This window comes from Symphalangus syndactylus, chromosome 17 (genome assembly GCF_028878055.3).
Source record: "Symphalangus syndactylus isolate Jambi chromosome 17, NHGRI_mSymSyn1-v2.1_pri, whole genome shotgun sequence".
In the NCBI taxonomy this organism is placed as follows: domain Eukaryota; kingdom Metazoa; phylum Chordata; class Mammalia; order Primates; family Hylobatidae; genus Symphalangus; species Symphalangus syndactylus.
This window is the reverse complement of record NC_072439.2, coordinates 18,635,183-18,660,575: the sequence shown is the minus strand read 5'-3', so window position 1 is coordinate 18,660,575 and position 25,393 is coordinate 18,635,183. Positions and strand designations below refer to the sequence as shown.

Sequence of the window (25,393 nt, the reverse complement as noted above, 5' to 3'; positions counted from 1 at the left end):
CACCCAATCACACGGACCACAGAGGCTTGCAGTACCGTATGGAGGCTGGGCGGATGTAAAGCCGACTTATGAAAGGTGTTTCTTTTTCTCTGGCAGGTCCTATTCTCTTGCCGTCACTTTCTTGTAGTGCCTGGATCTGTCTCTCTGTCTCTCCACCCGACCCCAGTCTCTCAGATTCGGTATCTGTCCACTGCCTCTGAATCACTAGATCTTTCTTCCTCGAAGTATGTCCCTCTCTCGAGGTTTTTCTCTATTTGTTTCTCTGAGCATCTCTGCCGTTTATTTCTGGGTTTCCTTCTGTCTCGATTCCCCTCTCTCTGACTCTAGTCTGTGTCTCTGTCTTTTTGGGGTCTTTGTCTCTCAGTCTCCATGTCTCTGGGTCTCTGTCTGGTTTCTTGATCTCTCTACATCTCTTACTCGTTTGGTTCTCTGTTCAGTAGTCTCTCCTGTCTGTCTATCTGGTCTCTCTCTCTCTCTCTCGTTTTTAGAGATAGGTTCTGCTTTGTCTCAGGCTGGGGTGCAGTGGCGCAGTCATAGTTCACTGCAGCCTACAACTCCTGGGCTCAAGCAATCCTCCTGCCTCAGCCTCCCGAGTAGCTGGGATTACAGGCATGCGGCACTGTGCTTGGACAATTTTTGTATTTTTTTTTTCTAGAGACAGGGATTTGCTATGTTGCCCAGACTTGTCTCGAACTCCTGGGCTTAAGCAATCCTCCCCTCGGCCTCCCCAAGTGCTGGGATTACAGGCGTGAGCCACCTATCTGGTTCCTCTATACCCATCTCTCTGACTCTGTCGCCCGTTTGGGTCTGTCTCCGTTCTTGGGGCCTCCCCGTGGCTCTATCTGGTTTCTGTCTGTGTATCTGGTTTCTATCTGTCTGTGCCTCTGCCTCTCTGGCTCCGTGTCCTGGTGTCTGTCTCTCAGTAGTCTCTGCTATCACTGGGTCTCTCTCCCTGTCTCCGGGTCTCTGTCTTTCTGGTTTCCCTCTACCTGTCTACCTGTCCGGCCACCTGTTTGGGTCCCCGTCCGTCCAAGCCCCCCGCGCTGTCGCCCTAGGGCCCCTCACCGCGTCGCGGCTGCTCTCAGTGCTGCTGCCTTCTCCCACTTCTTCCTCCGCCTGCTGCTCAGCTCCCCTGCAGCTCGAAGGTTCCGCCAGGACTTCGGGTGCCTCCTGTTCCCGGGACTCCTCGGGATGGCCCTGGGGCTGGACATCTACGTCGCATTCCGGGACCGGAGGCGGCGGCGTACCCTCCTCGGGGCTGCTCCGCGTCCCCATGGCCGCTCGGGCTCCTGCAGGGTGGGCGGGACCAGGCGCTCTGGGGGCGGGGCCTGGGCGGGGGCTAGGCCTAGGACTGCTGAGCGCCGCTCGCGTCTGCTCCGGGGCGCCGAGACTCCCCCCAGGAGGCGGGGCCTAAGAGTTCAAAGGATGGAACTGAGCGTTACGGAGGCGTGTCCTGAAGTTTCCAGAGGTGGGGCTTGATGGCTCCAAGGCGACACGCCCCCGGAGACGGGACCGGAATTTGAGTCTGGGTCGTAGCACGCCCCCTACTGGCCTCTTCGACTCCGCCTCCCCTCCCTCAGCTCCAGGTGTCAGGCCGTGTACCCTCCCAGCAGCCCCCTACAATCTCTTGGATTCGCTTAGAGCGACCCATCTTCTCCCTCCGAGACTCAGCAGTTCGGCTCCCGCGCCATCCTTCCCGGAGCCCCGTAGTCTTAGTCCCGACCCCACTGTGCAGGGCAACAGCGCCCATGCCGCCTCACCTAGGGATCCAGGAGTCGGGGCTCCCAGGCTCTCCTCTGAACAAGCCAGGAGTCGGAGTCCTTGAGATTCCGAAGTCCAGCTGCCACCTCCCCACAGCTTCGGCCCCCTCACCAGCTCAGGCTTCGGCGCGCTCCGCTCTGCGCGCTGGGCACGGCTGCTTCTGCCTATGAGACAGGTGGCAGGGGAAGAGGGGGGAGAGAGGCCGCCCGGTCCCCCTCCCCAGCAGCCCGGAAGTGGAGGGGGACAACAGGTCCAACAGCTCCCGAGGGAGGAGGGAGCGACGGGCTTGCCCCACCCGTGGCCTCGGCATCCGGCCATCCCGGCCCCACCGGCCCCGGCCCCACCCTTGTGGAACTCAGCATCGCGACCTCCCAGTCTCCCTCGAGCCCCTCATTCCTGCCCCCCTGGAGGAGTCTTGGCCACCTCTGTATGGGCGCCGCTCTAATGTCCAGACCTTGGGAGTTCAGAAAGGAAGGCAGGAATGAAGATGGGGATGTCTCCCCTCTAATGAGCCCTTCAGAAGGGCCCTGACCGGTTTGGGGAGCTGGACAAGGGGAAGGGGTGCCCTGAACTGAGTCAGAGACCTGCCCAGAGACTGAGGGAAGTGTACCGCCACCCCCCCGCTTCGCTATGGGGTGGAGGGCAGAGGTTAAAGGTCTCAGCCAGACCCTTTCCTCTCTGGGCGAAAACAGGAAAATAACTGGTATATGAAAAGGGATGATTAGAAGTCAAGAGCTGTGCTAAACACTTTATACCCAGTCATTTAATTTCACCCTCAAAGCTGCCCAGCCAGAAAGTGATTACTACCTCCATTTCTTTTTTTTACTAGAGACTGGGTTTCTCCAGGTTGCCCAGGCTGGTCTTGAACTCCTGGGCTCAAACAACCTGCCTGCCTCGGCCTCCCAAAGTGTTGAGATGACAGGTGTGAGCCGCCGCGCCTGGCCTACTATCTCCATTTTATACTTGGGGATACAAGCTGAGGAAGACAAATGCACCCAAGGTTGACTGGGCACAGAGGCTCAGGCCTGTAATCCCAGCACTTTGGGAAGCCGAGGCAGGTGGATTGCTTGAGACCAGGAGTTCAAGGCCAGCCTGGGCAACATGGAGAAACACCATCTCTACTAAAAATACAAAAATTATGCCAGGTGTGGTGGCACACACCTGTCATCTCAGCTACTCCAGAGGCTGAGGCAGGAGGATCTCTTGAGCCCAGGAGGTCGAGGCTGCAGTGAATCTTGAATGCGCCACTGCACTCCAGCCTGGGCAACAGAGTAAGACCCCATCTCAAAAAAAAAAAAAGAAATGTAGCCAAGATCTACACATGTTGTAAGTGGTAAAATGCAGGCTTCATTCTCTCAAAAGTCCATGTTCTTAACCATTGCATATACTGTCACTACAAGCCAGGAAGTACCCAAAAGATCATTCTAAATGATAGTAACTTTAATGGTGAACACCGATAGGTCACGTGCCAGGCACTCACATACATTGACTCATCAGGGCATCACAACACCCTATTATTATCCCTTCCATTTTACAGATAAGAAAACTGAGGCCTAGGGAAGTAAAGTACCTTACCCCAGGGCTAAGTGGGAAGTGGCTCAAAAGCAAGCCGGTGTTCTAATCCAAGGTGATGAGAAGACCTGCCCCAGATATCTGTGTTTGTTTTTGATCTTGTGAGTTAGAAATCTTGTGGGCTCCCAGGCCGGGCACGGTGGCTCACGCCTGTAATCCCAGCACTTTGGGAGGCCGAGGCAGGTAGATCACGAGGTCAGGAGATCAAGATCATATTGGCTAACACGGTGAAACCCTGTCTCTACTAAAAATACAAAAAAATTAGCCGGGCATGGTGGCACGCGCCTGTAGTCCCAGCTACTCGGGAAGCTGAGTCAGGAGAATCGCTTGAACCCGGGAGGCAGAGGTTGCAGTGAGCCAAGATCGTGCCACTGCACTCCAGCCTGGGCAACAGCGGGAGACTCCATCTCAAAAAAAAAAAAAAGAAAAGAAATCTTGCAGGCTCCCTGGCCTCTCTACAGGACCAGAACTCCATCCCTTTCGGCCCAGAAACCCAATTGGTTCCCCCAGAAAATAGGTAGAAGTCAGACTCATGTTAAAAAAAGTTTTATTTAGGAAGCTCCAGGGGCTGGGATTCGGGAATGGGGTGGGAAAGGAGAGGTGCAGTGTCGACGCCGCCCTCTCCTCCCGCCTAGTGCATTAATACCGATGGGAGCATCTGACAGAAGTGAGATCAGGCAGGGGGTGTCTGCACCCCACAGCGCATGTTGGCTGGAACAGCAAAGTCTGAAAGGAAGAAATAAAGGTTAAAACTAAGGGGCCTAGGCAGAGCTCCAGGCCCCATTGGAGACCCAGAAATCCTGGGAACCTTTCCTCTTCAGGGAACTAGAGTTTTCGCCTGAGCCCACTCCTTCCCTCACACTCAGGAGCCCAGGCCCCCAGCCCCTCCTCCCTCAGACCCGGGAGCCCAGGCCCCCAGCCCCTCCTCCCTCAGACCCAGGAGTCCAGGCCCCAGCCCCTCCTCCCTCAGACCCAGGAGTCCAGGCCCCCAGCCCCTCCTCCCTCAGACCCAGGAGTCCAGGCCCCCAGCCCCTCCTCCCTCAGACCCAGGAGTCCAAGCCCTCAGCCCCTCCTCTCTCAGACCCAGGAGTCCAGGTCCCCAGCTGCTCACCTATCTGCTGAGGTTTAGGCAAGTTCAGCTTGCCCATGATTTTGACAAACTCCTCACAGCTGAGGGTGAGCCGAGGGTTCAGAGTCCTCTCCTCCTCCACGGTGGACACTGTGAACCCTAGTGGCCAAGGGAGGGGAAGGAAAGTCGAGGAGTCCAGTGCCTCAGGCCTCTCAGAACTACATTCCCCAGGAGGCCTTGGGTGCCTCTCTGGCAGGGGCCTCTCTGGCAGGGGCTTTTCCCAGAATTTTCCTGAAATAGCTTTCCCTCCTCCATGGGCACTATGGGAAATTTAGTTTTCCCCCACTTCCCTAAGCTCCACAAGTAAGGCCCAGGAAAACCCATGCCCTGCAGAATTCTAGGCATCTGGCAGTCACATGGTTTCTACATCCACACACAGCAGGCTCAAGCACTTTATTTTTTATTTTTTATTTTTTTTTGAGACAGGGTCTTGCTATGTCACCCAGGCTGGAATATAGTGGTACGATCATAGCTCACTGCAGCCTCAACCTCCTGGGCTCAAGTAATCCTCCTACCACAGCCTCTCAAGTAGCTGGCAGCATGCCACCATGCCTGGCTAATTTTTTGTATTTTGTAGAGGCAGGGTTTTGCCATGTTACTCCGGCTGGTCTCAAACTCACTCCTGGGCTCAAAGGAGCCTCCTGCCTTGGCCTCCCAAAGTGCTAGGATTAGAAGCCTGAGCCCCCTTGCCCAGCCTCAAACACTTAATTTTTTTTTGGCCAGAGAAATTTCTGAGACTGGTCGTCTTCATGCCCTACAAGGATTACAGAAATTCACACTCCACTTTCAAAGTTATGTACACCCCACACCTCTTCCAGGAAGCCCTCACCATGGTAATCGTGAGCAGGGTAGATCAGACAGTCGCCTGGAAGTGTGAAGATCTTTTCATGGACCGAGTGGTACAAGGTCTTGGCACAGCCTAGGGAAGGAAAGATCAGAGGTCGGTGGATCAACAGGACAGAAGACTCTAATCCCTTCCTTCAAGAAAAGAGTAGGAGGATAAAATCACTACAGCTAAACCCTCTCCTTCGTGTCCTGCCAATATCCCTTTGTCTAAGTAGAGAACGGGGAAAGGCATTCTAGGAGGATGGAACAGCATATACAAATAACTGAGGAATGGTGAGAAATTCAGCATGGCTGTAAATAGGGTTGGAATGACACCGTGAGGCACCAAAGAGTGTCATCTGTGACCTTGGCTGTCACCCACGGGATGTCAAGTAAGGGTTCTGAACAAGGAAGGTGGACTAGAAGGTAAGAAACTGAAAACAAAGCCGGGTGCAGTGGCTCATGCCTGTAATCCTAGCACTTTGGGAGGCTGAGGCAGGTGGACTACCTGAGGTCAGGAGTTCGAGACCAGCCTGGCCAACATGGCAAAACCCTGTCTCTACTAAAAATACAAAAATTAGCCAGGCGTGGTGACCCATGCCTGTAATCCCAGCTATTCGGGAGGCTGAGGCAGGAGAATTGCTTGAACCCGGGAGGTGGAGATTGCAGTGAGCCAAGATCACACCACTGCCCTCCAGCCTAGGAGATAGAGTGAGGCTCTGTCTCAAGAAAAAAAAAAAAAAAAAAAGAAGAAGAAGAAGAAGAATAAAGAAACTGCAGACATGAGGCCCAGGAGGAGAGTGTGAAGCCATGGTCCCCACAAGCAGCTCTGAGTCCTAAGTATGGGGCAAACTTCTCTTCCACCTTGCATTTCAGCCTAAATCCTTCAGCTTCCTGACTATACTGCGAATGGATAAATGGGAGATTGGGAGCCTTGGAGAGAAAAGGACAGAGACTGAGATGCAGAGATAAGGAGAGAGGGAAGAGGGAGGAAGAGGCCTGGGGATGTGGCTTCCCATGGCCGTCTCATCATGGCTTCTGTCTTTCCCTCTCATCCAGCCTCACCTCTCCCCATAAGGCAGCTAAATTCCAGGCCTAGTGTTAACCCCACATTCACACACATGCTCAAAGGATGGCCCAACCCTGAGATTCTGAAACTATACTCCCTTTCTATAGGGAAGCTCCTAAATCTAACTGTCCCTAGCAGCTAGACTCCAAATGGATCATTCATTGCTCCCTGGCAATTAAAACTGCTGGCTCTAACAACTTTTTTTTTTTTTTTTGAGCTGGAGTCTCACTCTGTCACCCAGGCTGGAATGCAGTGGTGCCATCTTGGCTCACTGCAACCTCCGCCTCCTGGGTTCAAGTAAATCTCTGCCTCAGCCTCCCGAGTAGCTGGGATTACAGGCACCTACCATCATGGCCAGCTAATTTTTGTATTTTTAGTAGAGACAGGGTTTCACCATCTTGGCCAGGCTGGTCTTGAACTCCTGACCTCATGATCCACCCGCCTCAGCCTCCCAAAGTGCTGGGATTATAGGCGTGAGCCACCGTGCCCAGCCCTTTGTTTTTTTTTTCTTAGCTATATTTGTTTCTTAGAGAGGGAGTCTCACTATGTTGCCCAAGCTGGGCTCAAATAGGTAACTAACACACCCCTGAATCTAACTGTCCCCCCAACAGCTAAGCCCCTGAATCTAATTCTTCCCATACTCTAGCATGGGGGTCCTTAACCCTGGGTACCAGTCCGTGGTCTGTTAGGAACTGGGCTGTGCGGAACATGGTGAGCGATGGGTGAATGAGCAAAGCTTCATCTGTATTTACAGCCACTGCCCATCACTCCCGTTACCACCCGAGCTCTGCCTCCTGTCAGATCCACAGCAGCATTAGATTCTCATAGGAGCACAAACCCTATTGTGAACTGTACATGCGAGGGATCTAGGTTATGTTCTCCTTATGAGAATCTAATGCCTGATGATCTGTCACTATCTTCCATCTCTCCCAGATGGGACCATCTAGTTGCAGGAAAACAAGCTCAGGGTTCCCACTGATTCTACATGATGGTAAGTTACATAATTATTTCATTATCTATTGCAGTGTAATAATAATAAAGTACACAATAAATGTAATGCATTTGAATCCCCAAAACTATGCCCTGCCATGGTCCATGGAAAAACTGTCTTCCACAAAACTGGTCCCTGGTGCCAAAAAGGTTGGGGACCACTGTTCTAGCAGGTAAACTTGAATTTAATACTGAAGTCCTCTAAAAGTCTAATGTCCATCCATTCATTCTTGTAACAGATACTTCAACACTTGACACACACGTAACTATGAAGATCTGGGGCTGGATAAAGGAGCTGGTCACCTTGCTGGAAGTCTGTCCGCCCACACCCACGGATCAACAGAGCATCTCCAGTGAAGGCCATGCTGTGGTCATTCAGGACGAAGGTGACACAGCCTGGGGTGTGGCCAGGGCTGGCCCTGGTCTCCAAGGCCTAGCAGGGGTGGAAGAGTACAGAGATAGTCACCAAGAAGCCTTCAAGATGAAACTGGCCCCCAAAGCCCCACCCTACCCCAGGGTCTTATCTAGATAAACATTTGGTAAAAAATGTAGATTCCCAGGCTGTAATCTTATATTATCAGAGTAAACTCCAAGTGGATTAAAGATTTAAATGCATGAAAAATAAAACCACAAAGCTGTGACACACAACAATAAAAATACAAAAAATATGTGACCTCTGGTTAGGAAGGTGATATGGTTTGGCTGTGTCCCCACCCAAATCTCATCTTGAATTGTAGCTCCCATAATCCCCATATGTCATGGGAGGGACTGGGCAGGAGGTAATTGAATAATGGGGGCAGGTTTTTCCCATGCTGTCTCATGATGGTGAATAAGTCTCACGAGATCTGATGGTTTTATAAAGGGCAGTTCCCCTGCACACGCTCTCTTGCCTGCTGCCACGTAAGACAGGCCTTTGCTCCTCCTTCGCCTTCCACCATGATTGTGAGGCCTCCCCAGCCATGTGGAACTATGAGTCCATTAAACCTCTTTTTCTTTATAAATGACCCAGTCTTAGGGATGTCTTTATTAGCAGCATGAGAAAAGACTAATATAGTAAATTGGTACCAGTAAAGTGGGGTGCTGCTATAAGGAGATGTGAAAATGTGACTTTGGAACTGGGTAACAAGCAGAGGTTTGAACAGTTTGGAAGGCTCAGAAGAAGACAGAAAAATGTGGGAAATTTTGGAACTTCCTAGAGACTTGTTGAATGGCTTTGACCAATATGCTGAGAGTGATATGGACCATGAAGTCCAGGCTGACATGGTCTTAGATGGAGATGAGGAACTTTTTGGGAACTGGGGTAAAGGTCACTTTTGTTATGTGTTAGCAAAGAGACTGGCAGCATTTTGCCCCTGCCCTAGAGATCTGTGGAACTTTGAACTTGAGAGAGATGATTTAGGGTACCTAGTGGAAGAAATTTCTCAGCAGGAAAGCATTCAAGAAGTGACTTGAGTGCTGTTAAAAGCATTCATTTCAGTTTTATGTATTCACAAAGATATGGCTTGGAATTGGAACCTATGTTTGAAAGGGAAACAGAGCATAAATGTTTTGAAAATTTACAGCCAGACAATGTGATAGAAAAGAAAAACCCATTTTCTGAGGAAAAATTCAAGCCTGCTGCAGAAATTTGCATAAGTAACGAGGAGCCAAATGTTAATCACCAAGACAATGGGAAAAATGTCTCCAGGGCATGTCAGAAGTTTTCACAGCAGCCTCTCCCATCACAGGTCCAAAGGACTAGGAGAAAAAATGGTTTCATGGGCAGGGCCCATGGCCTTGCCGTTTTGTGCAGTCTCAGGACTTGGTGCCCTGCATCCCGTCGGGGTTAAAAGGGGCCAAGTACAGCTCAGGCCATTGCTTCAGAGGGTGCAAGCCCCAAGCCTTGGTGGCTTACACGTGGTGCTGGGCCTGCTGGTGAACAGAAGTCAAGAATAGAGGTTTGGGAACCTTCACCTAGATTTGAGAGGCTGTATGGAAATGCCTGGATGTCCAGGTAGAGGTGTGCTGCAGGGGTGAAGCCTTCATAGGGAACCTCTGCTAGGGCAGTGCAGAAGGGAAATGTGGAGTGGGAGCTCCCACAGAGAGTCCCCACCGGGGCACTGCCTCTAGTGGAGCTGTGAGAAGAGGGCCATCGCCCTCCAGAACCCAGAATGTTAGATCCACCGACAGCTTGCACCATGTGCCTGGAAAAGCCACAGATACTCCACACCAGCCTGTGAAAGCAGCCAGGAGCAGGGCTGTACCCTGCAAAGCCAGAGGGGCAGAGCTGTCCAAGACCATGGGAACCCACCTCTTGCATCAGCATGACCTGGATGTGAGACACAGAGTCAAAGAAGATCTTTCTGGAGCTTTAAGATTTGACTGCCCCACTGGATTTAGGACTTGCATGGAGCCTGCAGCCCCTTCATTTTGGCCAATCAATTTCTTCCATTTGAAATGGATGTATTTACCCAATCCCTGTATCCCACTGTATCTAGGAAATAACTAAACTTGCTTTTGATTTTACAGGCCCATAGGTGGGAGGGACTTGCCTTGTCTCAGATGAGACTTTATTTTGTTGTTGTTGTTTTTTTTTTTGGAGACAGAATCTCACTCTGTCACCCAGGCTGGGGTGGAGTGGTGTAATCTTGGCTCACTGCAACCTCTGCTTCCCAGGTTCAACCAATTCTTGTGCCTCAGCCTCCCGAGTAGTTGAGACTACAGGCATGTGCCCCCATGCCTGGCTAATTTTTGTATTTTTAGTATAGACTGGGTTTTACTATTTTGGCCAGGCTGGTCTTGAACTCCTTGGTCTTGATCTGCCTGCCTTGGCCTCCCAAAGTGCTGGGATAACAAGTGTGAGCCACCACGCCTGGCCTCAGATGAGACTTTGGACTGTGGACTTTTGAGTTAATGGTGAAATGAATTGAGACTTTGGGGGACTGTTGGGAAGGTATGATTGGTTTTGAAATGTGAGGACATGAGATTTGGGAGTGACCAAAGTGGAATGATAGGGTTTGGCTGTGTCCCCACCCAAATCTCATCTTGAATTACAGCTCCCATAATCCCCACGGGTTGTGGGAGGGACCCGGTGGGAGGTAATTGAATCATGGGGGTGGGTTTTTCCCATGCTATTCTCATGATAGTGAATAAGTCTCACAAGATCTGATGATCTTACAAACGGCAGTTCCCCTGCACACGCTTTCTTGCCTGTCACCATGTAAGCCATGTCTTCACTCCTGCTTTGCCTTCCACCGTGATTGGGAGGCCTCCCAAGCCATGTGGAACTGTGAGCCCACTAAATCCCTTTTTCTTTATAAATGACCCAGTCTTGGGTATGTCTTTTTTTTTTTTTTTTTTTTTTTTTTTTGAGACAGAGTCTCGCTCTGTCGCCCAAGCTGCAGTGCGGTGGCGCAATCTCGGCTCACTGCAACCTCCACCTCCCCAGTTCAAGCAATTCTCCTGCCTCAGCCTCCTGAGTAGCTGGGATTAGGCATGCACCACCACACCTGGCTAATTTTTATGTTTTTAGTAGAGATGGGGTTTCACCATGTTGGTCAGGCTGGTCTCAAACTCCTAACCATGTGATCCACCTGCCTTGGCCTCCCAAAGTGCTGGGATTACAGGTGTGAGCCACCACACCCAGCCTTCAGATATGTCTTTATTAGCAGCATGAGAACAGACTAATACAGAAGGGATATTCAAATGTGATACCTAAAGTGATAAATCATTAAGGAAAAGATCAGTCAGAAGGTTCCAAATGGCAGCAGCACCATAAACAAAATCTAAAGAGAACCAACATGCTGGGAAAATATATTTGTAACAGACACATACCACACAGTGGTCAATATACTTAATATACAAACAGATCTTGCAAATCAATTTTAAAAGGTAAGCACACTAATATAAAAATGGAATACCCAACAGTCATTAAAAGCAGTATTGTTGAAATAAAATTGAATGTTTTACACTTTTAAAAATAAAAAATAGGCAGTGGCGCCTGGCACTGTGGCTCATACCTATAATCCCAGCACTTTGGGAGGCCGAGGCAGGCAAATCACCTGAGGTCAGGAGTTTAAGACCACCCTGGCCAGTGTGGTGAAACCCCATCTCTACTAAAAATACAAAAATCAGCCAGGCATGGTGGCACATGCTTGTAATCCCAGCTACTTGGGAGGCTGAGGCAGGAGAATTACTTTAACCCGGGAGGCGGAGGTTGCAGTGAGCCAAGATTGCACCATTGCACTCCAGCCTGGATGACAAGAGCAAAACTCCGCCTTAAAAAAAAAAAAAAAAAGACAGTGAAAAGGTAGCCCTCAGAGTAGGAAATGATATTTACAAACATAAACAGTAGTCCTTCCTTATCCACAGGGGATACCTTCAAGACCCCAGTGGATATCTGAAACCTCAGATAGTACAAACCCTATAAATACTGTTTTGTTTTGTTTTGTTTTGGATGGAGTCTGGCTCTGTCACCCAGGCTGGAGTGCAATGGCATGATCCCGGCTCATTGCAACCTCCCCATCCCGGGTTCAAGTGATTCTCCTGCCTCAGCCTCTCGGGTAGCTAGATTACAGGTGCCCATGACCATGCCCAGATAATTTTTGTATTTTTTTAGTAGAGACAGGGTTTCACCATGTTGGTCAGGCTGGTCTCAAGCTCCTGACCTCAGGTGATTCACCCGCCTCAGGCTCCCAAAGTGCTGGGATTATAGGCATGAGCCACTGTGACCGGCCAATACTATGGTTTTTTTTGTCTGAAGACCAAGAAGGCTACTAAGTGGTTACTGAGCAGGTAACATACTCCTATACAGCACGGATACACTGGACATAGGGATAACTCATGTCCTGAGTGGGATGGTGTGAGATTTTATCATGCTACTCAGAACGATGTACAATTTAAAACTTACTAATTGTTTAACTCTGGAATTTTCCATTGAATATCTTCACGCTATGGTTGACCACAGATAATTGACACCATAGAAAGTGAAACCACAGGTAAAGGAGTTGTAGTGGACCCAACAAAGTTCTTGGATCCGGAATATATAGAGATCATCTACAAATCAGTAAGATGGATTCCCTAATAGAAAAATTAGCAAAGACTTGAAAAAAACACTTTGCAAAAGAGGGTACCCAGATGGAACAAACACATTAAAAGGTGCCTAACTTCATCTGTCATCAAGGAAATAAAAGTAAAACCGGCCGGGCGCGGTGGCTCACGCTTGTAATCCCAGCACTTTGGGAGGCCGAGGCGGGCGGATCATGAGGTCAGGAGATCGAGACCACGGTGAAACCCCGTCTCTACTAAAAATACAAAAAAAATTAGCCGGGCGTGGTGGCGGGCGCCTGTAGTCCCAGCTACTCGGAGAGGCTGAGGCAGGAGAATGGCATGAACCCGGGAGGCGGAGCTTGCAGTGAGCCGAGATTGCGCCACTGCATTCCAGCCTGGGCGACAGAGCGAGGCTCCGTCTCAAAAAAAAAAAAAAAAAAAAAAGTAAAACCACAATAGGATGCTACTACACAATACCAGAATGGCTGGAATGAAAAAGATTGATTTGAAGTAACTGAAACTCTCATACACCATGGTGGGAGAGTACACAGAAAACTAATGGGCAGTTTCTACTAAAGCTAAATCTACACATACCCTGTGGCTCAACCCTTGGTATACATGTGGTCCTCGACTTAAGGTGGTCTGACTTATGATTTTTTTTTTTTAACCAGAGTCTCACTCTGTCACCCAGGCTGGAGTGCAGTGCTGCGATCTCGGCTCACTGCAACCTCTGCCTCCCAGGTTCAAGCGATTCCTGCCTCAGCCTCCTGAGTAGCTGGGATTACAGGCACCCACTATCACACCTGGCTCATTTTTGTCTTTTTAGTAGAGATGGGATTTCACCACGTTGGGCAGGCTGGTCTCAAACTCCTGACCTCAAATGATCCGCCTGCTTCATCCTCCCAAAGTGCTGGGATTACAGGTGTGAGCCAGCCACCACGCCTGGTTTTGTTTTTTTGTTTTTTGTTTTTTTTTTTGAGACAGAGTCTCTCTCTGTTGCCCAGGCTGCAGAGTGAAGTGGCACAATCTCGGCTCACTGCAACCTCGGCCTCCTGGGTTGAAGTGATTCTTGTGCCTCAGCCTTCTGAGTAGCTAGGATTACAGGCACGCACCACTGTGTCTAGCTAATTTTTGTACTGTTATTTAGTAGAGACGAGGTTTCATCATGTTGACCAGGCTGGTCTTGAACTCCTGGCATCAAGCAATCTGCCCACACTGGCTTCCCAAAGTGTTGGGATTACAGGTGTGATGTGCCCGATGACTAACAATTTTTTGACTTTACAATAATGTGAAAGTGATATATTTTATTTCTTTTTTTCATTTTTCTTTTTTTTTCTTCAGTAAAGATGGGCTCTCACTATGTTGACCAGCCTGGTCTTGAACTCCTGGCCTCAAACAATCCTTCCATCTCAGCCTCCCAGTGTGCTGGGATTACAGGCATAAGCCACTGCACCCAGCCAAAGGTGATACACTTTCAATAGAAATCATATTCCATGCACCCATACAGCCATTCTGTTTTTCACTTTCAATACAGTATTCAATAAATTACATGAGATATTCAACACTCTTGTATAAAATACAAGGCTTTCTGTTAGATGAGTTTGCCCAACTGCAGGCTAATGTAAATGTTCTGAGCACTTTAAGGTAAAGTAGGCTAACCTATGATGTTTAATAGGTTAAATATATTAAATGCGGCCAGGCGCGGTGGCTCACACCTGTAATCCCAGCACTTTGGGAGGCTGAGGCAGGCAGATCACAAGGTCAGGAGTTCGAGACCAGTCTGGCCAACATAGTGAAACACTGTCTCTACTAAAAACACAAAAAATTAGCCAGGCGTGGTGGTGTGTGCACCTGTAATCCCAGCTACTCGGGAGGCTGAGGCAAGAGAATTGCGTGAACCTAGGAGGCGGAAGTTGCAGTAAGCCAAGATCACACCACTGTACTCCAGCCTGGGCGACACAGTGAGACTCCATCTTGGAAAAAAAATATGTATATATAAAATGCATTTTTTTAAGACAGGGCCTCACACTGTACCCAGGCTGAAGTACAGTGGCGCAATCACAGCTCACTGCAGCCTGGAACTCCCAGGCTCAAGCGATCCTCCCACACCAGCCTTTCCAGTAGCTGGGACTATAGGCGCACCACCATGCCTGGCTAATTTGTTTTTAATTTTTTGTACAGACAGGGTCTTGCACTGTTGCCCAGGCTGGTCTCAAATTCCTGGGCTCAAACTATCCTCCCACCTCAGCCTCCCAAAGTCCTGGGATTATAGGCGTGAACCACCGTGCCCAGCCTATTATTATTATTATTTTTTTTTTTTTTTTTTGAGACGGAGTCTTGCTCTGTCACCCAGGTTGGAGTGCAGTGGCGCAATCTCGGCTCACTGCAAGCTCTGCCTCCCGGGTTCACGCCATTCTCCTGGCTCAGCCTCCCGAGTAGCTGGGACTACAGGCACCCACCATCACGCCTGGCTAATTTTTTTTGTATTTTTTAGTAGAGACAGGGTTTCACCGTGTTAGCCAGGATGGTCTCGATCTCCTGACCTCATGATCCGCCCACCTCAGCCTCCCAAAGTGCTGGGAGTATAGGCATGAGCCACTGTGCCCAGCCTTATTATTATTAACTAATACAAAAACAATCTACTTCAGTTCATAGGAAAGAAAAGTTTTAATAAGACACGTTAAATGACACACCATGAGGAAAAAGTCGAACACATCCAGAATGTGGAATATTTTAGAAGACAGCATGTCAGGAAGCTTCAAAAGTCAATACCCTGGAGGCCGAGCACAGTAGCTGATGCCTGTAATCCCAGCACTTTGGGAGGCCGAGGCAGGTGGATTACTTGAGGTCAGGAATTTGAGACCAGCCTGGTGAACATGGTGAAACCCCATCCATACTAAAAATACAAAAATTAGCCAAGGCTGGGCACGGTGGCTCACGCCTGTAATCGTGACACTTTGGGAGGCCAAGGCAGGCGGATGACCTGAGGCCAGGAGTTCAAACCAGCCTGGCCAACATGGTGAAACCCTGTCTCCACTAAAAATACAAGTATTAGTCAGGCGTGGTGGTGATGTCTGTAATCCCAGCTACTCGGGAGGCTGAGCCAGGAAAATTGCTTGAACCAGGGATGCAGAGGCCGCAGCGAGCCGAGATCATGCCACTGCACTCCAGCTTGGGTGACAGAGTGAGACTCCGCCTCAAAAAAAAAAAAAAATTAGCCGAGCGTGGTGGCACACGCCTACAGAGGAGGCTACTGGGGAGGCTGAGGCAGTAGAATCGCTTGAACTTGGGAGGCAGAGGTTACAGTGAGCAGAGATCATGCCACTGCACTCCAGTCTGAGTGACAGAGAGACACTCCATCTCAAAAAAAAAAAAAAGCAAAAGTCAATATCCTCAGCCTGGGTGACAGAGCGAGACTCTGTCTCAAAAAAAAAAAGGTCAATATCCTGGGGCAAAAGGATATGAAACTGTTCTAGATCCAAAAAGATTTTTAATAAATAAAAAATAATAAATAAATATAAGTAAATAAATAAAAAGAAAACAAAACAAAAACAAAAGAAGGAAAAAGAAAACACACACACACACACACACACGAGACTAAATAGACATAGTGGCCAAACACAAAGCTCAGCTGCATCCTGGTTCCTCAAAACAGCCGTAGGCTGGGCACCGTGGCTCACACCTATAATTACAGCACTTTGAGTCACCGAGAGGGGAGGAGCATTTGAGCCCAGGAGATTGAGACCAGCCTGGACAACATGGTGAGATCCTATCTCTACCAAAAAAGAAAGAAAAAAGAAAAAAAAAGCTGTAAAAATTATTCCTAGGGTAATTGGAGACATCTGAACACAGGCTGAATATTTAATGATGATATAAAGTTACTGTATATTTTGTTAGACGTGACAAAGGTTTTGTAAAAGAGTAAGTCTCAAAGTATAGCCTAGAGAACGCTGACAGTCTGCAAGATCAAAACTATTTTTAGACTTTTTGCCCATTTTCACTCTCATTCCCCAAAAACATTTGGGGGAGGGAGGGGCGGTTCTAAAAGTTTCATGACCTATAGTGACATAATTGCTCTGATGGCTGATGAAATTTGTGCTTGTGTATTCTTTTTTTTTTTTTTTTTTTTTTGAGACAGTCTCGCTCTGTGGCCCAGGCGGGAGTGCAGTGGTGTGATCTCGGCTCACTGCAACCTCTAGCTCCTGGGTGTTCAAGTGATTCTCATGCCTCAGCCTCCTAAGTAGCTGGTATTACAGGAGCGTGCCACCATGCCCGGTTAATTTTTGTATTTTTAGTAGAGACGGGGTTTCACCATGTTGGCCAGGCTGACCTCAAACTCCTGAACCTCGGGTGATCCACACACCTCGGCTTCCCAAAGTGCCAGGATTACAGGCATGAGCCACCGCGCCCGGCCTGTGCTTGTGTATTGTTATATTTTGTACTATTATTTCCATGTAGATTTAAAAAAATTCAAAATAAGAAATTGTGGGTGGGGAGCACATAACATCTTGACCTAAAGCAGCCTTCATTGTCCCTGAAACTTGTCAAGTGATTTCCGCAACAGCCCAGCCTGCCTAACCCCAAATTCTTTCAACAAATTCATTCTTCCCTTCCGTGATGCATCATGTCCGTGACACATCCCCAGAGCTTTTCTTTCATCTGTTCCCTGCAGCAGCTAAACCTGAAACTACCCCCATCAAAGAAACATAACCCAGAACGGATCCTGTAAAGCATTCAGCTTGCTGGCCTTGGAGTTCCCACGGCCTACACTGCCCCCTGGTGGCAAGTAAGCTCTCAGCTTCTTTTCCATTTGGTTCCCAAGTTCTTTCCCTTCATTACTCAAAACTATAGTAAACCCCTCTTATCTGCCTGGGATACATTTCAAGACCCGGAGTGGATGCCTAAAACCGCAGATGGTACAGAACCCTACACACTATAATTTTTCCTATACATACGCACCTATGATAGAGTTTAATTTATAAATTAGGCACACTAATAAATCAATAATAGCTAATAATAAAATAGAACAATTACAGCAAGGCATGATGGTGCATGTCTGTAGGCCCAGCTACTTGGGAGGCTGAGGCGGGAGGATCGCCTTAGCCAGGGTTCAATACCAGCCTGGACAACATAGCGAGACCCCATCCAAAAAAAAAAAAAAGAATAGGTCGGACGCAGCAGCTCAAACCTGTAATCCTAGCACTTTGGGAGATCAAGGCAGGCGGATCACTTGAGGTCAGGAGTTCGAGACCAGCCTGGCCAACATGGTGAAACCTCATCGCTACTAAAAATATTTTAAAAATCAGTTAGCTGGGTGTGGTGGCACTTGCCTGTAAACAAGAGAACTGCTTGAACCCAGGAGGCAGAGGTTGCAGTAAACCGAGATTGTGCCACTGTACGCCAGCCTAGGCAACAGAGTGAGACTCCATCTCAAAAGAAAAAAAGATGGAGTGATGGATGGGTAGAGATGTACACTGTAAAAAAAAATTTTAAGCCTGGTCCAGTGACTCACTCTAATCCCAGCACTTTGGGAGGCCAAGGAGGGAGGATTGCCTGAGCCCAGGAGGTCGAGGCCAGCCTGGGCAATATGGCAAAACTCTGTCCTTACAAAAAACACAAAAACTAGCCAGGAGTGGTGGTGCACACCTGTAGTTCCAGCTATTTGGAAGACTGAGGCAGGAGGATCACTTGAGCCAGGAGGTAGAGGCTGCAGTGAGCTATGATTGCACAACTGCACTCCAGCCTGGATGACAAAGTGAGACCCTGTCTCAAAAAAAAAAAAAAAAAAAATTCAGCTTTTCTCTATGCTTGAAATTTTTCATAATAAAATGTTGGAAGAAAAATTACTTGTTTCACAAGTTTAAAAGGAGGAAGTATGGAAACCCACACTTGAGCCACAGAAGAATCAATGGTGGAGCTTTTAAAACATGCCAATTCCTTGTGTCCACCCAGAACAATTAAATTAGACTCTCTGATTCTAAGGGACCTGGGGGATCAGTGTTTTCAACAGTAATTCTCTAAGCCAGCATATTTAACAGGCAAACCTAACTTTCTGATTCGGCCGCCCTGTGGCAGCTAAGATGTTCACTTCTCAATCATTGTGTATTAAAAAAAGAAAACTCAGGCCAGGTGCGGTGGCTCACACCTGTAATCCCAGCACTTTGGGAGGCTGAGGCATGCAGATCACTTGAGGCCAGGAGCTCACGACCAGCCTGGTAGTATGGTGAAACCCCGTCTCTAATAAAAACACAAAATTTAGCTAGATGTGGTGGTGTGCGCCTGTAATCCCAGCTACTGGAGAGGCTGAGGCAGAAGGATCACCTGAACCCGAAAGGCAGAGGTTGCAGTGAGCCGAGATTGTGCCACTGCACTCTAGCCTGGTCGACAGAGTGAGGCTCTGTCTCAGAAAAAAAAAAAGAAGAATTGCTCCTGTTTTGGCGATCCACAGCCTTGTAGCGTCATCATGTATTAAACAGTCCCATGCTGTGTACTTTGTCCCCTGCCTTGTGACGTCATCATGTATTAAACAGTCCCCTGTGGTGTATTTTGTCCCCTGCCCTACACCCCTGCTGTCTTTTGTGCACATGAGCAAGGGTGTCTCTGGGCTTCACACCTAGAAGGGGAACCTCTGGGTTGGAGACCCTGAGGGCAGCCAGCTAATCCTTGAAACAGCCTCAAGAGGAAGGTGCTGTGATAAACCCTGTGTTTTAGCGCAGGGAACTGAGGCTCCCAGAGGGAGGCAGAGGTTGCAGTGAGCCGAGATTGTGCCACTGCACTCCAGCCTGGGTGACAGAGTGAGACTGTCTCTAAAAAAAAAAAAAAAGAAAAGAAACAAAACTCATTCTACAATGAAACCACTTAAATTTGTCCCACCTTTTATATAAGATGAACAACCAGTTCAAGAAACTGGGAGTTTCTATGAAAGTTAAACATTTGTTGACTCAGTGACCCAGCAAGTCCAATCCTTAGAATTCAGGACAATGTTCCCCAAGATATTAGCAGAAGAATCTTCATAGCAGCATTATTCGTGGTAGCCAAAAACTGAATAATCAGAAGGAAAATGGGATGTGGTGGCTCATGCCTGTAATTCACTTTGTACTTTGGGAGGCTGAGGCAGGAGGATCGCTTGAGCCTAGGAGCCACCACAACCTGCCCATTTTGTAGGGCAAAAATTATGGCCAGTGGACCAAATTTGGCCTGCCATCTGTTTTTGTAAGGCCTGTAAGCTAAGAATATTTTTAACTTTTTTTCACATTGAAAACTATCAAAGTAACATGTAAAAACTAGATGGGGCTCACACCTGTAATCCCAACACTTTGGGAGGCTGAGGCAGGAGGGTTGCTTGAGGCCTGGAGTTCGAGACCAATCTGAGCAACACAGCAAGACTCAGTCTCTACAAAAAATTTTTTAAAAATTAGCTGGGCATGGTGGCACATGCCCATAGTCCCAGCTTTTCAGGGATCACTTGAGCCCAGGAGTTGGAGGGTGCAATGAGCTATGCTCATGCCAGTGCATACCAGCTTGGGCGATAGAACAAGAGCCTGTCTCAAAAAAATTTAAAAAAAAAACCTATATGAAATCCAAATTTTATTTTTTATTTTTTATTTTTTGAGATAAGAGTTTCACTCTTGTCACTCATGCTAGAGTGCAATGGCACCATCTGGGCTCACTGCAACCTCCACCTCCCAGTGGAGATTCAAGCAATTCCCCTGCCTCAGCCTCCCGAGTATCTGGGAATACAGGCACACCCCAACACGCCCAGCTTATTTTGTATTTTTAGTAGAGATGGGGTTTCACCATGTTGGTCAGGCTGGTCTCGAACTCCTGACCTCAGGTGATCTACCCATCTCAGCTTCCCAAAGTGCTGGGATTACAGGCATGAGCCTGGCCTGAAATCCAAATGTAGAGGCCACAAATAAAGTCTTATTGGAACACAGCCATGCCTATTCATTTATGCAGTGCCTGTGGCTGCTTTCATACCACACTAAGAGAGCTGTGTAGCTGTCACAGAGACCCTACTACCTGTAAAAACTGAAAATATTTACTATCTGGTCCTTCACAGAAAAAGGTGGCCAACTGCTGCTCTATAGCAATAAGAAGGAAAGAACTCCAAGTATAAACCAACATCATGCAGAGTGGGAAAAAGGCCAGACACAAAAAAGCACACTGTATAAGTCCTGTTTATAAAGTCAGAACAGGCAAAACTGGCCTGTGGTTAAATGCATCAGAAGAATGGTGCCTTGGGAGGGCGGTCATTGGCCAGAAAGTGAGGCAAGGAAGCCTTCTGGGGTGATGGGAAAGTTCTGTATCGGGATCTGGGTAAGTACTCATGCACATATATATGTGGACTCACTTCATTCCATGAATGTTAACAACTCGGTTTTGTTTGTTTGTTTGTTTGTTTTTTGAGATGGAGTCTCGCTTTGTCACCCAGGCTGGAGCGCAGTGGTGTGATCTCGGCTCACTGCAACCTCCGCCTCCCAAGTTCAAGCAATTCTCCTGCCTCAGCCTCCTGAGTAGCTGGGACTACAGGTGCCCCACCACCATACCGCTTAATTTTTGTATTTTTAGTAGAGACAGGGTTTCACCATGTTGGCCAGGCTGATCTCGAACTTCTGACCTCAAGTGATCCGCCCATCTCAGCCTCTCAAAGTACTGGGATTACAGGCATGAGCCACCGTGCCCGACCTTCTTTTTTTTTTTTTTTTTTTGAAATAGGGTCTTGCTCTGTCACCCAGGCTGGAGTGCAGTGGCATGATCACGTCTCACTGTAACCTCCACCTTCTGGGTTCGAGTGATCCTCCCACCTCAGCCTCCTGAGTGGCTTAGACTGCAGGTACATGCCACCATGGCCTGCTAACTTTTGTATTGTTTTGTAGAGACAGGGTCTCGCCATGTTGCCCAGGCTGGTCTTGAACTCCTGGGCTCAAGCAATCCACCCACCATGGCCTCCTAAAGTGCTGGAATTACAGGTGTGAGCCACCACACCCAGGCTAACAATTCATTTTTTTAAAGTAGAAGGAAAAATAAAGGAGAGAAAAATGGACCCCCATCTCCAAAATCTCAGACAAGCCAGGCCTGGTGGCTCATGCCTGTAATTCCCAGCAATTTGGGGAGGTCGAGGCGTGCAGATAACCTGAGGTCAGGAGTTTGAGACCAGCCTGGCCAACATGGTGAAACCCTATCTCTACTAAAAATACAAAAATTAGCCAGGCATGGTGGCACGTGCCTGGAATCCCAGCTATTTGGGAGGCTGAGACAGCAGAATCGCTTGCGCTCAGGAGGCAGAGGCTGCAGTGAACTGAGAGCTTGCCATTGCACTCCAGCCTGGGTGACAGAGCAAGACTCTGTCTCAAAAAAATAAATAAAAATGTGGCCGGGCGCAGTGGCTCATGCCTGTAATCCCAACACTTTGGGAGGCCAGGGCGCGTGGATCACCTGAGATAGGGAGTTGGAGACCAGCCTGACCAATACGGAGAAACCCCGTCTCCAATAAAAATACAAAATTAGCTAGACATGGTGGCACATGCCTGTAATCCCAGCTACTTGGGAGGCTGAGGTTGCGCTAAGCTGAGATAGTGCCATTGCACTCCAGCCTGGGCAACAAGAACAAAACTCCATCTCAAATAAATAAATAAATAAATAAGTAAAACAAAAAAAATTAGCTGAGCTTGGTGGCTCATGCCTATAATCCCTGCTATTTGGGAGGCTGAAACAAGAGAATCACTTGAACCCGGGAGGTGGAGGTTGCAGTAAACCAAGATCGCACCACTGCACTCTAGCTTGGGCAACAAAGTGAGAGCCTGTCTCAAATTTAAAAAAAAAAAAAAAAGTTGCCTAAGGCTGAGGGGGGAAAAGGGAAGGACAGGGGTGATGGCTAAGGGGTGTGGGGTCTTTCTGGAGTAATGGAAACATTTTCCAATTAATGGTAGTAATGGATGTACAACTTTGAATATACTAAAAGTCATTGAATTGTGCACTCGAAATAGATAAATCATATGGTATGTGGGTTATATCAATAAAGCTATTAAGCCTGGGCAACATAGTGAGATTACAGCTCAACAAAAAATTAAAAAATTAGCCAGGTATGGTGGCAGGTGCCTGTAGTCCCAGCTACTTGGGAGGCTGAGGCAGGAGGATCACCTGGGCCCAGAAGGTCAAGGCTGCAGTAAGCTATGATCCCACCATTGCACTCCAGCCTGGGTGACAGAGCAAGACCCTTTCTCAAAAACAAACAAACAACAACAAAAAAGGGTGGGCGCAGTGGCTCATGCCTGTAATCCCAGCACTTTCAGAGGCCCTGTAATCCCAGCACTTTAGGAGGCCAAGGTAGGAGGATCACTTGTGTCCAGTAGTTCAAGACCAGCCTGGATAATAAGAAAACCCTGTCTCTACAAGAACATGCATAAATTAGCCAGATGTGGTGGTGCATGCTTGTGGTCCCAGCTACCAGGGAGGCTAAGGTGGGAGGATCACCTGAGCCTGGGAGGTCAAGGCTGACTGCACTCCAGCCTGGGTGACAGAGACCCAGTCTCAAATAAAAAAAAAAAAAAAAAGAAAGAAAGAAAAAAAAAACACTGAAGCTAAATCTACCATAGCTAAACCCTTCGTTCATTTAAAGACACGTTTGTTAGCACCTATTATGTACAATGTACATACATGTACAATGTATTTTTGCCTGCTTCCAGAAAAAGGCTTGAAATAAAGCTTCTATAACCATTGTAGCTAAACTGTCTTCCCACACGTAGCCCTCATTTCCTCTAAACACTCTGACTCAAATGAACTGTCCCTATTTGGCAAAACTCTCTAACCTAGAGGCTGTCTTCTGTCACCTGACATTCTGTCCCCAAAGTCAGCCAAACTTTATTATACATCTTTAGCAATTGATCAGAAAAATGCCCTGCCAGCTGTTTCCCTCTCTCTGAGGGCAACTCCCCTGGCCCTCCCCCCATGGCCTGGTTGCAATTACGGCCGGAAACCCGCTGGTGCCTGTGGCAAAGAAAGTGAGGAAGGCAGGAACCTTTAGAACTTCCCAGTGTGAGGCAACGGCAGGCTAGGACTAGGGTGAGGCTATTGGTGCAAGATTTAAGGAGGCGCTCACTCACAGGTGCGGACCCTGCTCTTACAGGACCCTGAGAGCGAACGCCTCCTTAAATGTTGCACTCCAGGGTCCTCACAGTCCTTATCCTAGTCCTGGGCTCCGGGTTCTAAGCACCCAGATGCTCCTTCCTCAAACGGAGGTTTCCGCAAGACAGGACTGGGTCTCTTTCCTTCTCAGCCCTGCCCTCAGAATTCCAGCCCCTTAATCAACTTTTATGGAGATGCATGCCGGGCCAAACAGCTGCCCCTAAGCTTTAGGAAGGAAACTCCTTAAATGCTGTTGACTTAGGAGTTCCGCCAGTGCCCCACCTGCCCAGAGCCTCTTGCCCCAGTGCCCCACCTGGGTTTATGGTGCCCCCCTCCCAGAAATATGAGCTCAGGGGTCAGAAACCCAGGTCCTGAGGTCCCTCCTCCCCAAGGACTCAGGATCCCAGGCCTCCAGGCCCCTCTTCCCTTAAGTTTAAGGAGTCCAGGCCACCACCCTCTTGGGGACCCAGCACCCAACTCACGAAGCGCCCGAAGCGGATGGAGTCTCCATCCTCAATGTGCAAGTCAGCCTGGGCCCCACTAAGGCGGGAGATGACAGACTGGCAGCCAGGGAGGAGGGAACGGAGCAGTCCCGAGCCTGTAATGTGGTCCGCGTGGCAGTGGGTATTCACTGGGAGAGAGAGGAGGGACAGGTCCAGGAGGGTACAGAAAGGACCTGGGAGTCCCAGCCCAGATCCTTCTCCCTCAGACTCAGGAGTTCTTGTCCCCGGCTTCCCATTCCACTGACGCTGCAGCCCAGCGTCGCTGGGATCCAAGAGTTTGGTCCCCGGACTGACCAGCATACAGCAGCCGCAGCCCCAGCTCCTTGATCAGCTGGGCATCCCGAGGCGCTGTTTCCAGGACCGGGTCGATCAGAACGGCCTCCCGGGACTCTCTGTCACCCAGCAGGTACGTGTAGGTGCAGCTCACGGGCTCGAACATCTGGGAACGGGGGACCCAGGTGAGAGCGCAGAACCGGATTTCCACCCACTGCAGGCCAAGTAGTCCAGACTGACTCTATCCTCTTCCTAAGATCCGGAAGCAGAAACCCCGGTCCCCTCTTTCCGCTGGAGCCCCACTATCAGAACAAGAGTTCCAACTTTCTAACATCCCAAAATCAGGGTCCCCAGCACGTTCTTTCAGAGGACCCAGGGGTCCGGCCCCAAGCCCAGAGGTCCCCAGACCACTCACCTTTAAAGGACCCAAGAGTCCAGCCCTAAACCTCCACCCCGCTTTCCGCAAGATGCAGGCATGGGTCCCCCGGATCTCTCCCTATTAAGAGACCCAAGAGTTCCGTCCTTGCTGCCGCCTAGCGCCCAGTAGTCCCCTCCTAGGTCCAGCCACCCTCACCTGCCGCAGGAGGATGGGGGCTCCAGACCCGCCGCGCTGGCTCAGCTGCCGCCGGGCGACCCTCAATACAGCCCCCGCCATCGCACCCACTGCGGGGTCAGGAATGAGCCGAGGCCGAGCGCCGGCAGGACCGGGCGCTACCGCACTGACCCGGGGAATGGCGGGGCGGGGGCGGAGCACGCCTTAAAGGGGCCACGGACGCCTGGGGCGGAGGGCGGGGGACCGCCGAGCGAGACTGGGGCGAGGGCGAGACCGAGGCAGTCAGAGTGCAATGCCTGGACGCTCTGAGATCCAGAGGAAACAGAGAACAGGGAGACACTCAAAGTGCGAGGGACAGACGCTCAGAGACACACAGACATACTCATGTAGGAACACAGATAGGGAGAGAAGTAGAAACCCAGGGAGAGGCCCCCAGTACACTCATAGCCTCGGGGCCGGTTTTTTCCTTTTTCTTTTGTTTTATTTTGAGACAGAGTCTTGCTCTGTCACGCAGGCTTGGGTGCAGTGACTCGATCTCAGCTTACTACAGGCTTAAACTCCCA

General features: G+C 49.2%; 2 protein-coding genes across 6 annotated transcripts in view; both read right to left on the bottom strand.

Moving 5' to 3' along the window:
• PHLDB3 (pleckstrin homology like domain family B member 3) overlaps positions 1-2,051 on the bottom strand; it is a 30,208-nt gene extending 28,157 nt beyond the window's left edge. The window contains exons 1-2 of one of the 2 annotated variants that reach the window (XM_055249041.2): positions 1,761-2,051; positions 1,066-1,289 (exon numbers count right to left, since the gene is read on the bottom strand). In XM_055249041.2, coding sequence (XP_055105016.1) covers positions 1,066-1,275 — 210 coding nt within the window. In that variant the 5' untranslated portion in view covers positions 1,276-1,289; positions 1,761-2,051. Of the gene's footprint in view, positions 1-1,065; positions 1,411-1,760 lie in introns of both variants that reach the window. The other variant, XM_055249042.2, reaches the window with a different exon arrangement.
• A 1,812-nt stretch (positions 2,052-3,863) lies between these two features.
• On the bottom strand, positions 3,864-25,270 carry ETHE1 (ETHE1 persulfide dioxygenase). 4 transcript variants are annotated; one of them, XM_055249337.2, is made up of 7 exons: positions 24,852-25,270; positions 24,299-24,443; positions 23,984-24,132; positions 7,650-7,779; positions 5,292-5,381; positions 4,445-4,561; positions 3,864-4,059 (listed from the first exon to the last, which is right to left on the bottom strand). In XM_055249337.2, exons 1-7 carry the CDS (start codon positions 24,930-24,932, stop codon positions 4,007-4,009), a joined length of 765 nt encoding a protein of 254 aa, XP_055105312.1. In that variant the 5' UTR covers positions 24,933-25,270; the 3' UTR covers positions 3,864-4,006. The 4 variants fall into 4 exon arrangements, with proteins under 4 accessions (XP_055105312.1, XP_055105313.1, XP_055105314.1 ...); XM_055249338.2 differs by having other exon boundaries at positions 23,984-24,099; positions 24,852-25,026; XM_055249339.2 differs by lacking the exons at positions 23,984-24,132; positions 24,299-24,443 and having other exon boundaries at positions 24,852-25,022.
• Positions 25,271-25,393: the final 123 nt, after the last annotated feature.

Bases quoted from the DNA above. Each gene is read 5' to 3' on its own strand.
- ETHE1 (XM_055249337.2), bottom strand. From the start codon at position 24,932: ATGGCGGGGGCTGTATTGAGGGTCGCCCGGCGGCAGCTGAGCCAGCGC. The intron at 24,133-24,298 runs GTCAGTCCGGGG...TCTCTCTCCCAG, and splicing joins GCTGCGGCTGCTGTATGCTG to TGAATACCCACTGCCACGCG. The intron at 4,562-5,291 runs GTGAGGGCTTCC...CTTGGCCACTAG, and splicing joins CCCTGCTCACGATTACCATG to GGTTCACAGTGTCCACCGTG.